Here is a 16,935-nt window from a genome sequence, read left to right on the forward strand (position 1 = left end):
GTACACTATGATGATGTATGTTGTGTATCCCCTGTACACTACTATGATGATGTATGTTGTGTGTCCCCTGTACACTACTATGATGATGTGTTGTTGTATGTTGTGTGTCCCCTGTACACTACTATGATGATTTGTTGTTGTATGTCCCCTGTACACTATGATGAGTTGGTGTTGTATGTCCCCTGTACACTATGATGATGTGTTGTTGTATGTTGTGTGTCCCATGTACACTATGATGATGTGTTGTTGTTCTGTGTCCCCTGTACACTATGATGATGTGTTGTTGTTGTGTGTCCCCTGTACACTATGATGATGTGTTGTTGTATGTTATGTGTCCCCTGTACATTATGATGATGTGTTGTTGTATGTTGTGTGTCCCCTGTATACTATGATGATGTGTTGTTGTATGTTGTGTGTCCCCTGTACATTATGATGATGTGTTGTTGTATGTTGTGTGTCCCCTGTACACTATGATGATGTGTTGTATGTTGTGTGTCCCCTGTATAGTATGATGATGATGATGTGTTGTATGTTGTGTGTCCCCTGTACATTATGATGATGTGTTGCATGTTGTGTGTCCCCTGTACACTATGATGATGATGTGTTGTATGTTGTGTGTCCCATGTACACTATGATGATGATGTGTTGTGTGTCCCCTGTACACTACGATGATGATGTGTTTTGTTGTATGTTGTGTGTCCCTTGTACACTACTATGATATGTTGTATGTTGTGTGTCCCCTGCACACGATGATGATGATGATGATGATGATGATGTGTTGTATGTTGTTTGTTCCCTGTACACTATGATGATGATGATGATGTGTTGTATGTTGTGTGTCCCCTGTACACTATGATGATGATGTGTTGTTGTATGTTGTGTGTCCCCTGTACACTACGATGATAATGATGATGTGTTGTATGTTGTGTGTCCCCTGTACACTACAATGATGATGTGTTGTATGTTGTGTGTCCCCTGTACACTATGATGATGATGTGTTGCTGTATGTTGTGTGTCCCCTGTACACTACGATGATAATGATGATGTGTTGTATGTTGTGTGTCCCCTGTACACTACAATTATAATGATGTATGTGTTGTATGTTGTGTGTCCCCTGTACACTATGATGATGATGTGTTGTATGTTGTGTGTCCCCTGTACACTATGATGATGAATGATGTGTTGTATGTTGTGTGTCCCCTGTACACTACGATGATAATGATGATGTGTTGTATGTTGTGTGTTCCCTGTACACTACGATGATAATGATGATGTGTTGTATGTTGTGTGTCCCCTGTACACTACAATGATGATGTGTTGTATGTTGTGTGTTCCCTGTACACTACGATGATAATGATGATGTGTTGTATGTTGTGTGTCCCCTGTACACTATGATGATGAATGATGTGTTGTATGTTGTGTGTCCCCTGTACACTACGATGATAATGATGCTGTGTTGTATGTTGTGTGTCCCTGCCCTGTACACTACGATGATGTGATAACACACCTGTCCCTGTCTGTCACCCGGATTCCTTCCACCTCCCAATATAACGTCCGGTCACGCTTAATCCTGGGAGTTTGAGTGGAACAGCTGACAGGGGGAGGGGAGTGATCGGTTTTGTGTGTCTCTCCCCTTTGTCGCCCCAGTGCCCTCAGCAGCTGTCAGTGGATGGGGGATGGGGGGATACTTTCCCCAGGAGTTGTGATTGAACGTGGAGAGGTGTAAGGCTGCAGAGAGGAGCTCCTGTCCTCCTCCACCCTCCTCTCCTTCCTCTCCTCCTCCTCCATCCCTCCCTCCATCCCTCCCTCTCTCTATGTGCCTCTCAGGCACACGCATGGCCATAGGGGATCGTGTTGTGTGATCGAGCCACCTGTCCCCCTCACCTCCCCCTCCACCCATCCTGACCCCCTCCTCCTCCTCCCTCTCTGCCCAGCTGTCCCGCACCGATCCCGCCTGTCCCGATCGCTCCGAGTCTCTCCCAAATTCTCCTGGCTGCCAGACGCCGCAGCTCAAGAGCCTCCTGATCTCTCCTTTCTTCTTCTCCCATCCACCACACATGTGCCCGGCTTTCCCTGCTCTCTGCCGGCTTCATCAGATCCTTTCCTGGTCACCTACCTTCCTAGTGCTCGTCTACCTTTTCCTGGTCACCCACCTTCCCCGGTGACCTACCTTTTCCTGGTCACCTACCTGCCCTGGTCACCTACCTCCCTCTGTGAAAGTGGACACGACACCGAGGATCGCTGCTCACAGAGTGGCCTCTGACAGTAGCATGTTCGGGGTGTACTGCATGGAGTATCCGTATCCAATGGTCCAGGTAATCCCTCCATACAATCACTTTGTTTATGTTTATTCTCCATTTCTGTTTATTTAGAACTTTGGCATGTATTGTCCACCTATTGGCCTTATTATTAGAATCATGTTTACTTGTATGGCTCTGCCCCTAGTAGAAGTGGCATGTGCCCAACCATCAGGCATTTCAAATGATCATTCCTCCTGGCAGATCACCAGTCTTCAATTAATGGCGGTGATTTTCTATACAATCGTAGAGTCAAAAGATTTCTTGTTGTACACCTAAGCTCACCACACACAGTACAATGTGATTGTACAATCTCCCACAGATATGTGGTACAAGGGCCCACCTGATTGGATACATTAGGTAGGCCACGTTCCATGTTTCTGGTAGATTTCAATGTTAATGTATGGTCAGATTGTAACGCGTATGGCGATCACCTACTTTCTTGCGATCAGCTTCTTTCATCCACACTGATCAGAATCATTTTCATAAAATCAATCGATTACACAGTATGTGTCTTTATGATCATTCCTCGATCTCATCATATTTTCCGATTCTGTGAAAAAAAATCGTTCAAATCAGATCCTGACTTTAATTGTTTGGAACATTTATATCGCCTGCATATGTTTTTAAAGTTGGATCCGGTTTCATGATTCTAAAATAAGTTATTTACAAAAAGGTGGGCGCTGCCGGGAACGCCGCTTTACGCCGGATTGCCTTATTATTCCTCGCACTTTTATATAAAGACCGTCATTATTTAATATGGTTGTGTTTCAAGACGTCAACAGGCCCAAACGATGCAAATATATTGTGTATTAATAGTACAGATAATGATTGATGGGTGACGGTGACATCTCGGTGGCAAGCCTGACTGTAACCTAACCCTGCAGAATGTCTTGGGAATGGGATATGTTTCTGTAGCTCTTCGTTTTCATCAGATTGTCCTTGAATAGTGATGTCCTCTGTAGGGTCAGAAGGCATTTGTTTAGCACATGTCTGTGGCTACCCACGGACATTAGATCATAGTTGCCTGCTCAGGCACTTTTCACACAGATCGGTGATGATCTCATATCTGTGGGTGTTCTTTCAGATGATTGGCCACCCACCGGATGTTAGGGGAGAGACAATTGGCTGTGCAGGTTAGAAAAACCTGATTGCTTCTCACTTTGATAAGCTGGTGGTCATATATGGTATATATAGAAATACGGTATATATATATGGTATATATAGAAATACGGTATATATATGGTATATATAGAAATACGGTATATATATATATATGGTATATATAGGAATACGGTATATATATATGGTATATATAGAAATACGGTATATATATATGGTATATATAGAAATACGGTATAGATGGATAGATGGTATATATAGAAATACGGTATAGATGGATAGATGGTATATATAGAAATACGGTATATATATATGGTATATTATATCACTTAGGCTGTTCTGGGCCTAACTGAAGTAATTAGGGCCCAATGTAGCACTGGTGCCAGAGCTTGTCCTGTATTGTTGGATTGCATTGATTGACCACTCTTTATTGCCTATAGGCAGCTTTACTCTCTAGCTACAAAGATACATTTATCGACCTACCTAGCTACCTATCTACCTACCTAGCTACCTATCTAGCTACCTATCTACCTACCTAGCTACCTATCTATCTACCTACCTATATATCTAACTATCTACATACCTACCTATCTACCTACCTATTCTATCTATCTATCTATCTATCTATCTATCTATCTATCTATCTATCTATCTATCTATCTATCTATCTATCTATCTATCCAGTATCTATCTCTCTATAGAGCCTTGAAGCAAGTACATTTAAGCTGGACTCACATATTGCGTTGACGTGCGTTATTTCAACACATAGCACTGAATTGCAGTTTATTTTGTTCACAGCAGGAGCCAAAAATACATGAATTGAATTTCTTTAATGTGCTCTGCAGCTTGCTTGTTATACATTGTACCAATGCAGCATATTTTCACAAAGTGCACACCAGTGCAAGGCATCTGTTTGAGCGGGGCCTATTGGAAGCAATGGATCCCAGCTTGTCATTGCATTGGGCCTGTGTTGAGCACTGCAGTCAAATGGGCATTGTGTGAATGGGCCCTGATTGTGTTCAGAATTATTTTCTCTTTTAGTTGTGGTGGCATTATCGCATTTATTGCATTTCTACACATTTTTGGGCAGGCCAAAATAACAGAGCAGAGATACTTTGACATGAAGTTACATAACCACATAGATAGGGTATAACCACAATAGTGGGAGTAATCTTTATTACAGTAACACTTTATATTACATATATGTACGTACGTTTGTGTATAAGTAGAAAAATGTGTAATGCACTACCCCGTCTGAAGACTGGATCCTAATGCCGCGTACACACGACTGTTTTTCATGTCATGGAAAAAACAACGTTTTTTTCGACGTGATTCCTCTCAAGCCGGCCTTGCATACACACGATCGTGATAAAAAATGCTTGAGCAAAGCGCAGTGATGTAAAACACGTACGACGGCACTATAAAGGGGAAGTTCCATTAGAATGGCACCACCCTTGGGGCTGATTATGCTAATTTCCGTCTCATAATTTGCTTCTGAGCATGCACGTTTTTTCCCCCGACGTTAAAGCGTACACGCGACCATTTTTCACGACGAGAAAAACGACGATGTGAAAAACAACGAGAAAAAATAGAGCAGGTTCTAAATTTTTAATGGCCATTTTTCTCGTCAAGAAAAATTCTCCGGAGCCTACACACAATCGTTTTTAACGACCAATTTAAAAAATGACATTTTTCTTGTCATGAAAAACGGTCGTGTGTATGCGGCATAAGACATTTACCCAATTCAAAAAGAGAGAAAGAAGGATCCTATCAGAGCAAGCCTCAGTACCCGTGTTCATTTTCATCTATATAAAGTGGTATTTTTAACACAAAATTCTATTTTAATTTCACACAAGTGACCTTACTCCATAAAAACATCTAAAAACACATCACACAGTAATAAATCTTCTTCATTCCGAATAGTATGAATCTGTTACAATAACAATATTGCATTTATATAAATCCTATTGGGGGTTTAGAGGGATTATCCTCACTAGGGAACCCAGGCCTTAATTGCCACAAAATACCTAAATGTTATACAAATAACTACATAGAGGCATTAAGCCCCTTTCATGTGGATGCGCCAATCGGGTCCGCCTGTCAGTTTTTTAGGCTGACCCAATCGGACCATCCATTGTCAATGGACATGTGTCCATTGATATCCGCCAACATCCAATCCAATCCTACCCACCAAAAACAGACAGATGGGGGATCTGTTCCCTGTCCAACTGGCGGTTCAGAGTTGATGGCCGTCGGGTGTAAATGGACAGACAGTTTGTTTCCATCTGATGCCCATAGAGGAGAGTGGGCTGTGTTTGTGTCCACTCTGCATAAGTGGAGTAGACATGGACAAGCCATCGGCCTGTTTGTCCACCCAATGTGAAGGGGGCCTTATTCTACCCACTTTCTGTGACTCTAGGCCGTTATGGACATTATGGAATTCTGTATAGGATTGAGCTCATAAATCATAACGTGACCACTGTTTTGTCACTTGGGTTGATTGGCAAGAAGAAAGCTATATTTAATGAAAGTGTGCTTGAAATTTTGAATTATTAGGGAGGGTGATGGCTTGGGGGGGAGTGGAGCCAGGATTGGACTGTAAAGGAACTCGACGGGTGAAACACATCGTTTTGCTCGTCGAGTTCCTTGTTAGGCTGTCGAGGAACTCGACAAGGCAAGTTTCTCCATTCCCGTCGAGGAAAAAGAAGACATGCTCTCTTTTTGGCTCGACGGGATCCTCGACAGTTTCCTCATCGAAAAATGTACACACGACCGGTTTCCTCTGCAAAAAAAAAAATCCCAGCAAGTTTCTTGCTGGTTTTTGCCGAGAAACGCGGTCCTGTGTACGAGGCCTTAGAATGACTTCATGTGATGTTCTGTGCATTGAGGGCTGCTTTACAATAGCGTAATGCTGTAGAATGCATTGACATGTTGAGGAATACATTCAATATGCTTAAATTGAGCCTTGGAAGGCAATACATCAAATGTAGCATGATGACTCTTTCCAACACATTGCAGCACAGCAATGAGAATGAGCTCTATGGGAAATATTGTTTATTCTTTTGTCCATGCACTTTGCCGAAAATTGGACCCAAAAACCCAGTGCATTTGCCTGCACCGGATCACATGGTACAGCACGCATTACTTTTTCTGCAGTCCGGTCCCATTCAAACTGCATCGCACTGAACTGCATGTGAATAGCACGTTCTTATGCAATTCCTGGTGTGAACTGGCCCTACATTAAAGGGATACTAAAGGTACAAGTTTTTTCACCTTAATGCATCCTATGCATTAAGGTGAAAAAACATCCAACAATGCTGACCCCCAGCCCGCCGTTTTACTTACCTGAGCCTGTTCACCTGCGGCGCTGCGGCGCTCACCCCCGACGTCCTCTTCACCGCTTAGCTTGGTCGTTGTTTGCCTAGAGTGGATAGATTGAAAGCAGCGCAGCCATTGGCTGGCGCTGCTGTCAATCACATCCAATGACGTGGCGTGCTCGAGTGTTACCGTGAGTGGCTATACCCGCCGGCTGTATCACAGGAGGACGCCCGCAAGATCTTACCACCATGCAAGCTCTCTCGCATGAAGGTGGAAAGTTCTTGCGGGCAGGACCAGAGACAGCCGCAGAGGGACCCCAGAAGACATGGATCGGGGCCACTCTGTGCAAAACGAGCTGCACAGTGGAGGTAAGTATAACATGTTTGTTATTTAAAAAAATATATATATATATTTTTACAACCCCTTTAAGGCAGTTATAAAATATTTTGAAATTTCCCCCAGCAGATAAAGAATATATTGCTAATTTTTCTAGAAGATGATCTAATACTGACCTTAATCCTTGGTTTCAGAGGTCTTTATCCCTGCCGGTCTTGGTTGGGATGACTGGTCTCCCAAAGCCACTATACTTACTGTTCTTTGGCTACTCTTGTTGCCACTTTGTTTACAAATGTCATCATGTACAATGCAGTACCAGCACCCACATCCCATCCTAATACCATGGCTAATGGTCCTGCATAGTATGAGATGACATAGCAGTGCCCATCCACATTAAGGGCCCTTTCAGACATACGGATCCTGTGAGGATCCGTACCTTTCTTATCCGCTTGCTCAGCGGGGATCGTTCCGTTGCTCCCCGCTAAGCCGGTGGATGACAGGGCGGTCCCAGCACACTGTGCAGGGACCGCCCTGTCAGATCTCCGCTCTTCTCTATGGGGGGATCGGATGAACACGGACGGTCTGTCCGTGTTCACCTGATCTGATCCACAGACGGAAAGGAAAAATAGGATTTTCCTCTGTCTGCAGAATCGGAGCATATCGGACACTGATGAGATCGGGTGTCAGCGGATGAACATGTATACATGTATGTCCCTTTTTCATCCATAAACGGATTGATGAAAAACGGACATACGGTCCGCTGGTGTGAAAGGGCCCTAAGCGTTGCAGAGCTTAAAAACAGTCCACTGGCTGTCACAGAACCATTATAGGAATGTTATATTCTATATACAGTATAATGTAACATGTATTTTGGTTCTAAAGCTTTAACAACAATGTTGTGCATATATGTTTTAAACTAAATAAATGGTTGGTTCCTAAAACCAAATAGTGGTCAGCGAACATTAGGAATAAGTGATGGGCTCTACATTTCCATGTGTCTTGGACATTCTTGTATCTTGGACATACAGAAAGTACACTAGGGTTGCCAGTTAGGAAATTGTACATACTATCATAAAAAATACAGACAAAGTTGTCAGTAAAGTCCATGATCAAAAATATAGCCATTAAAAAATACAATGGGCTAGATTCAGAAAGCGTATGAGGCTATGCGGGCGTAGCGTATGAGGCTATGCCTCATATAGCAGGAGTAACGTTACGCCGGAAAAAGCCTTACGCAAATGACATAAAATCCGCCGGGCGCACGTAGGTTTCTGAATCGGTGTATCAAGTTCATTTGCATATTCTACGCTGAAATCGACGGAAGCAACACCTAGTGGCCAGCGTAAATATGCAACTAAGATACGACGGCGTAAGAGACTTACGCCAGTTGGATCTTAGCCTAATTTCTCCGTATCTTGCTTTCTGAATACAGAAAGAAGATACGCCGGCGCAGCTTTGAATTTACGTGGCGTATCAATAGATACTAATTCTTACTGAATCTAGCCCAATGTTTTCTACAATTGAGGAATGTAAATTACAATGTTTTTTATCTAAACTTGATGCACAATTGAAAATATATTTGATAGTGGTCTCAGGAACAAAGGGGTGAGCTCTGTATATCACACTGTTCTGTAAAGTGTGATGTCAACATAGTAAGTCATTTCGCTTTTTGCATTAACAAGTAACATGTTAATATAGAATGTCATTGCTAAAGTGTTACTACTTAAGGGCCGCTGCCAAAAATCTGAACATTCTATCATTGTGGGTGCTAAAAGATTTGCTATGGCAATATGTCTTTAAGAGTTTTAAGCACTCTGTGATTATTTGGTGGAGTGAACAAATTTACACACATACACGCGCGTTTATCCACGGAAATTATGCTCATACGAAAAAAGCCGTTTTGGGCATTTTTTATGCCCCTGAAAGCTGCACACAAATACACACATAAACGCCTGCATGTGTATGCCCACATTGAAAGATATGCAGCTGTTTTTTTATGCATAAAAAAAAAAGAAAGCCAGACGCCCCTAACAGCGCCATTTTTATTTTTGCCCCTTTGCATGAGCCCTTTAAAAGCGGTGAGGTTCCAACTGGGGAGACTTATCCCCTCTATTTGTCTGGTTCTTTGAAATATATGTTTTAGAATTGTCACAGGAACAGGGGGCAAAGGGAAATCTCTCAATAAGGACATCAGTTCCAGTGACAAAAGGAGATTAACTATTCTGTTTGTGGGACAAGAAGTGCAGAGAAATCTTGCCTACAGGACACAGCAAAATAATACAGATTTTTAATCATTCCCTACTCTCTGAAAAACCTAAAAGAAAAAGATTTGGTGTTGCATAAACTTTAAGCTGATCACTTTTACATGTAATTTTTAGTTCTTTTTAAAATAAGGCTTAGTGGGTGAAATTATATAAAAAAAAAGTTTTGATTGCAATACCTGTTCTCAGCCATGTCCTCTGCATGCATACTGCTCCCTAATATAGCACTGTTCTCCTTCTGGTGTGCTTGGTGCCCAAGTTCCTACAACCCATATAATGTGAGGCCAGGTATTCATGGGCAAACTCCCTGGGGCAAGTCATCATTCTGGCTTGGGCTCATATTATTCCGGGATAGAAAGGCACTCACATAAGCACCCCACTGTCCAAGAATAAGGACCGCCCACCACAAGAGAAAAGGAGGGACCTATGATGTCACCAGAACATCCGCAAACAGCAGAAAAAAAGTCCTGTATGAAGGGATTTTAACAAATAAGTGTCTGGAGAGGGGAGAGTGCATGAGTGGGATAAGTAAAAAGCTGAAGTTTGGCTTTGTAATTGAACAGTTGAATTGATGTGGCTGTCTGTAAGGCTTCATGCACACTGGGTCTGAAAAATTGCACTTTTAAGGATGTGTTTTTTTTTCTGCCCCTTCATGTTAGCATAGGACTCCATACACACTATACAACTTTTGTTGTCTGGTTTCCTTTAGATTTACCAAAACCATGTAGTGCAAGGGCCTGCCTGATTGCATACAAATTGAACCTCTTAAGGATTGGTAAATGTGAAAAAAAAATCTACAGAAAATTGTATAGTGTGTATTCAGCTTAACTGTCCTTGCATACATAGGTGTTTAGAGGAATTTAGAGGCAGGATTGTTTAGAGCAGGGATAAGCAATTAGTGGACCTCCAGCTGTTGCCAAACTACAAGTCCCATCATGCCTCTGCCTCTGGGTGTCATGCTTGATGCTGTCAGAGTCTCGCTATGCCTCATGGGACTTGTAGTTTGGCAACATCTGGAGGTCCGCTAATTGCTTATCCCTGGTTTAGAGCAAGGGTCTGCAAACTTTCTAATCAAAGGGTCTATTTACTATCCTGCAGACTTTGGAGGGGCCGAACTGTGCATCGGGAGTAGAAAAAGGCCTAGTATAAGTTTGCATAAACAATGCCCTATCTTTGGTGTTATTGAGAACAATTGTTCCCCATCGTTTATGTCAGTGAGAGGAATTGTGCTCCATCATTGGTGTCTTTGGTAGGAATTGTACCGTATTGGTGCCATTGGGTCTCATTGTTGGTGTCATTGTTAGGAATTATTACATTTACAAGTTGAAAAAAGACTCAAGACCATCAAGTCCAACCTATGTGTGTGAATTGTGCCCTATCGTTGGTGTCATTGCGAGGAATTGTTCCCCTTTGTTGGTGTCATTAGTATGAATTGTGCCCTATTGTTGGTGTCATTGCGAGGAATTGTTCCCCTTTGTTGGTGTCATTAGTATGAATTGTGCCCTATCGTTGGTGTCATTGGGAGGAATTGTTCCCCTTTGTTGGTGTCATTAGTATGAATTGTGCCCTATCGTTGGTGTCATTGGGAGGAATTGTTCCCCTTTGTTGGTGTCATTAGTATGAATTGTGCCCTATCGTTGGTGTCATTGGGAGGAATTGTTCCCCTTTGTTGGTGTCATTAGTATGAATTGTGCCCTATCGTTGGTGTCATTGGGAGAAATTGTTCCCCTTTGTTGGTGTCATTAGTATGAATTGTGCCCTATCGTTGGTGTCATTGGGAGGAATTGTTCCCCTTTGTTGGTGTCATTAGTATGAATTGTGCCCTATCGTTGGTGTCATTGGGAGGAATTGTTCCCTTTGTTGGTGTCATTAGTATGAATTGTGCCCTATCGTTGGTGTCATTGCGAGGAATTGTGCCCCATGGTTTTTGTCATTGGGAGAAATTGTGCCCCATTTGTTGGTGTCATTGGGAGGAATTGTTCCCCTTTGTTGGTGTCATTGGTATGAATTGTGCCCTATCATTGGTAACATTGGGAGAAATTGTGCCCCATGGTTTTTGTCATTGGGAGGAATTACGCACCATTGTTGGTACCATTGGGAGGAATTGTGCCCCATCGTTGTTGTCATTAGGAGGAATTGTCCCCCTTCTTTGGTGTCAGTGACTGAAATAGTTACCCAAGGACCAGTTAAAAGCAAGTAAAGAGCTACATCCGGCCCCCTGGCCGCAGTTTGGAGACCACTGGTTTAGAGGCAGCAAAAAATAAAAAAGCCATCACTTGCGTGTTCATGAGAGGAGCCAAATGCACATAAACACACGTAAACGTGTACACCTAAGCTTTTGGTGTGTTAAGCACTTAGGCGTTCTTCCATTTCAGTTGCTAGAATAATTTATTATTCTGGCCTATGAAATGAATGAATGCCCAAACACCCAATGCACCTAAACACATTTGTAGGCGTGCTTTAGTTTTAACGCTTCTTTTCTCCTGTTAGTATAAAGTCATTCAGAAGAATGCATGAAACCTTAGGCTACCTGATCATTTCTCTATGGTGAGAATGATCCCCCCTCTCCTGGTGCCCTCATGGTTACTCTGTAAGCCCAGTACCACTGCGAGGGCATTCAGGAATGAGAGTTAGGCTATCCATAACCTTATATTTACATTTATTTCCTGTTTGAATGAACTCAGCTGTACACAGCCCTGAGCACTATGGAGATCAGCGCTTAAAGCTAAATTCACCTTTGGAACAAAATGAACTATGCAGACAAGATAGTTAGTAGGTTAAACACACTCTGAAATATTTAAAAATATTGCTTAATGCAATTTCAATACCTGTAGGCCATTTGAAGCACCCGTATTGTTTGCATTGCCTGTCCTGGCTAGTTGCTTGGATACAGCAGGATATCATAGCACTCAAATGTAATATATGTACCTCATACTCATTCACATAGAAGGGGCCAGATATTTGGAGGAATTTGGAAGTCCCTTTTATAATTAGCGGGCCCTTCGATTTCCAGTTCCCTCCTAGAGAATGGGTGCAGGGTGCATGCAGTGCCAGAACAAGGTCATCCAGTGCCCAGGGCAAAGATGCCAAACTGTGCCCCCTCAACCCTGGTTTATTACACTAGTCAGTGTATTTTCCAGACAAAACTTTTAGTTAAAACATCCTAAAATAAAATAGGTTGATTCATAACAAAATTCACTCACAGCTGACCCCCATCGTCCGGGCCTTGTTTGGTGGTCAGTAGGAGGAAACATGCACTGGCATTAGTGGTCATGAAGAGGAAAGGGCGCCTGTTGTTTGTGTCAGTGAGAGGAAAAATATAAGGGGCTTTTAAGTATGCAATGGGCTCTGGATGGGGCTGGAGGTGCCGGAAGGATCTGGATGGGGCTGGGTGCCACTGTGAGGGGATGGGAATTCTGGATTGGGATAGGGTGATCTTATCAGGATGAGGATTCTGGAGGGGGGTGGAGCAATTGTGGTGGACAGGTTCACTGCTTGGGGCTTTGCAGGGGCACTGTGGGAGGTTAGAAGACACTGTGGGATACTGTTGCAGGTTAACCTCCCTGGCGGTATGATTCTTTCAGATTTTAGGTGCTGAAAGCGGTACAATTATTTTGCATGGAAATTTGGCGTTTTATATTGTAGGCCTGTAATTCTTAGGAATAACTCACTTAAATCTGTCCAAACAAGAGTCTAGTAGACATTCCGGGTATGATAAACTTTGAAACACAAAATCATAGATTATAATATAATAAATACCTATAAATAATTATAACAAATAATAATAAAAATTATTCAATAATGTAATCAAATCAAAAACACTGAAATTTGCTCAGTTGCAGAATTGTCGCTGTCATATCTTTCAGTGTTTGATTATGAATTTCCCCACAAATCGCTATCGGTCAATTCTGCAAGTGATTCTAATTTTTTATCGCTGTTTTCTAGCTGGTCTAACTTTTGATGTAAAGGAACACTTTTTGGTTGCTATGGACAATCTCCAGTTTCCAGGCAGAAAAAAACAGTCTTTATTATATAAAATTGCATGCAGGACACTGGGAAGACCACTAGGGACAAAGGGAGGGTGTGTAATTATTTTATACAGTACTGTAATCTGTAAGATTACAGTATACTGTATGTATTGTGTGTTTTTATTTTTTTGAATTTGGCGCCGATCTCTGCCCCGTGCGTCGTAACGTCGCAGGGAACGGAGCTTGGCGGCACTCGTGGCACTGTGAATCGAGCGAGGAGACAGCTCGATTACACAGCGGGGAGGCATCGCAGGATCCAGGGGACAAGGTAAGTAACTCAGCCTGGATACTACGATTCAATCCAGAGTCTGCCACCGCTAATGGTACTGAAATTTCACCCTGAGCCAGACTTGGGATTACCGCCAGGGAGGTTAAAGTCTCTGCTGCAGGCTGGGGGTACTCTGGGAGGCTGGAGGTGACTATGAAGGCTGGAGGATTTCAGGGGACCTGGCAGCACTGTGGGGGGTTAAAGGGCTTTGCAGGAGGTTAGAAGATCTGCAGCTAGCTGGAGGTTGGGGGGGTGAGAACACAGTGGCATTGTCCCTGGCAACAATGTAGCTATCTTGACAACCCACCCCCTAGATATAGTCAATAATGTCACACAGCATCCTGGCTTGTTTTTTTTAGAATCAGAAGTCAGACAGGGATCTCTTATGTTTTGGTGGTAACACTATAGTCACACTAACTCTACCACTTCTACATTTCTCATATTTAGCCAATGACGTGACCCAGGATCCCTGGGTGTTTTTTTTACAAACAGAAGCCAGCTGGAGATTGGTCATTTGGCTGTTGTAATGCTGCTTTTCTTTTTGGGCAGATTACAGCCATTTTTCTTCTTTTTACATTGGTGACCTGTGCAAAAAACACGGTAAAAACATGCGACTTTCTGCTTGAAAAGGAGACGCTCAGGTGTGAATGCAGCCAAGTCATGCATGCTGCATCTTTGGTGCACATTCAGAAGAAGAGGCAAAATGCGCAACCAGTGAAGACAATGGAACCACAGCTAAAATCACGTGTAAAATGCACGTGAAACGTGCATACACCCATGTTGTGTCTAAAGCACAGCACATCATTGTGCATTGAGCACTAACATGTTTTTTTTTATCCACTCTTGTGTATTTTGGGGATTATACTGGAGGTCATTGTCTTGCTGGAAGACAAATCTTCTCCCTAGGCTCATGTTTCTTGCAGAGTATGGCAGGTTTTCCTCCAGGATTTCGCTATTTATTGCTGCATTCCTGCTACCCTATACCCTCACAGTCCTTCCAGAGTCATACTCACAGCGTGATGGTGCCACCACTATGCCCTATGCGAGGTTGGGGCATTTACTACCATGCTTAGTGAGTGTTTGGCTTACATCATCAAAGTGTTTATTCTGATGGTCAGAAAGCTGTATTTTGGAATTCTATTACCATAGGAATTTGTTTTAGCTAGGAAAAATCCATGTTAACACGTGGATTAATGCTGGCCATACACTATACGAAAAATTGGCTGAACACATTTTCAAAAATAGAACATTGGGCTGTGAGAGCAAACGATAGTGCCATCATGTAATAACTGATAAATTGTTCAGTGGACATAAATTAATCAATTCTTATTTTATTTTTTACATATACCTAGTGCAAACAGTTTGGACAGGAAGCACATTAACCTTTAAATTTATCATTCATTCGGCAAAAAATTTCAAAACTTGTCCTTCGTTTTTTCGGTTCAAAAATGTCCCAACGGTTTTCGACTTTGTGCCCATTAACTGGCCGAAAAACAAACGAGCTGGCCAATAACAGAATGTCGGCCGATTTTCCATATAGTGTATGGCCAGCATAAGACAGAGATGGGTGGGGAATAGAAGCAGTTCTGATGGGGCTGTTTGTGAATTGAATGCAGGAAAGGCATTGTGTTGTGTTGTGTTGTGTTGGCAGTGTGTTGTCAGCTCAGACATTTTGCTGTAAAACTAAAATTAGATGGATATTCCTATTTGACTGAAGCAAACATGTATTATTTTTTTATTTTTTTTACATTGTAATCCTTAGTCCGTGTGTACCTAATATCTAATGTTACCCCTGTGCTTTATGTTCACATCTAAGTGATTCATCCATTCTGATTTCACCTTGACCCTGATGTCACTTTGTATATCTTTTTGCTACCCAATGCATTATATGTCACTGTTTAATGTCACTTTGCCTTTCTATTTTCCCCCTGACCACGCAGGTCTCCATGTTCTTTTTCTGATTCTACATTACTCAGTCAGAAACCTTATTTTTATTGGATTTTGTCCATGTCACACAGTAATATCTGCAAACTTATAAAAGTCCAGATTGCAGTGACCTCTATCTCTTTTTAAAATGAGTAAAATATCATGTATTAGTAAAAGCTTGGTCACCGCTGGTTTACTGTATATAAACGAAAAAAACACCTACTGGTCAAAATACTGGAGACTCAATGCCACATCCCAAATAATGGAAAGAAAAACAGAGAAATGCTCCAGGGACTTTTTAGGCAATGGTCAATACCAAATAGAGTTGTAAGAGGGTGTAGTACAAGTACTACAAGTACAAGTACTACACACTCTTACATCTCTTACTGGTTTTGACCATTGCCTAAAAATCCATTGGACATTTATCTGTTTTTCTTTCCAGCTGGTTTACTGTGACCATGTATTTGCAATTTCAGTACATGCTGCAGCACCTTGTGCACTTTTCCACGCATGCACAGGTAGATATGCCCATCGGGGGGGGGGGGGGAGGCGGGGTGTAAATGCAATGGTTTTGTTTTTAAAAGTCTTTCATCAAGGACAATTGTACAGATCAGGAAAGTCAGAAGTCGTAATTTGCATACTTGTTCTCAAAATAGTAAACCTAGAGTGTCAGCATGACAGACAGGCATTTAGCATTTTACCAGTTAAGAATAGATGTTCACGTTTTTGATATGGGTTGATTTACCTAAAATTGTAACTAAATAACATACAATACAGAATTAAGGCATATTTTTTTTTTCTAGTCACAAATAAGGCTTATGTTTAGTGATATTGTTTTCCATAAGTTATATATTTTGAATAATATATATAAAAAAAGATACAAGTGTTGATAATAAAACAGCAAGATACATGTTGTCCAGTGATAGCTAGGGGTTTATTTATAAACAAACATTTGCATAACCATTTGTCCAGCGAATTTACATGTACATTCATTCTGTGTGAATTGAAGACAAAGAAACAAATGTTCTGTAGGCTATTTTCTCTTCCGAACGAGTGTTCTTTTATTATGGGCAGTAGTAAAATACCATATTATGGCCACTAGATGGAGCTGAGCTCATTTCCTCTAATGTTAAAATGATAAATTGTATTTCTTGTTACAAAGAAGAGTTTAGTAAAAAGAAAACCGTACTAGGTAAAAAAAAACAAAAAACAAATAAAAACAGCTGCAAACACACTATGAGATATCCATCATAGTAATAAATAATAATAAATAAAATATCCACTTCATAAATAAATTAACATAAGTATACCGCAGGATGTGGAAACCTTGAAGAAAAATCTGAAGAAATTAATGGGGTTGGCAACTACATGGCAAATGA

General features: G+C 41.7%; 1 protein-coding gene across 1 annotated transcript in view; it reads left to right on the plus strand.

Moving 5' to 3' along the window:
* Positions 1-1,857: 1,857 nt before the first annotated feature.
* The window catches only part of RBFOX2 (RNA binding fox-1 homolog 2), a 204,114-nt gene continuing 189,036 nt past the window's right edge, over positions 1,858-16,935 (plus strand). The window contains exon 1 of the mRNA XM_040359679.1: positions 1,858-2,315. Coding sequence (XP_040215613.1) covers positions 2,271-2,315 — 45 coding nt within the window. The 5' untranslated portion in view covers positions 1,858-2,270. The remainder of the gene's footprint in view (positions 2,316-16,935) is intronic.

This window comes from Rana temporaria, chromosome 7 (assembly GCF_905171775.1).
Source record: "Rana temporaria chromosome 7, aRanTem1.1, whole genome shotgun sequence".
Classification (NCBI taxonomy): domain Eukaryota; kingdom Metazoa; phylum Chordata; class Amphibia; order Anura; family Ranidae; genus Rana; species Rana temporaria.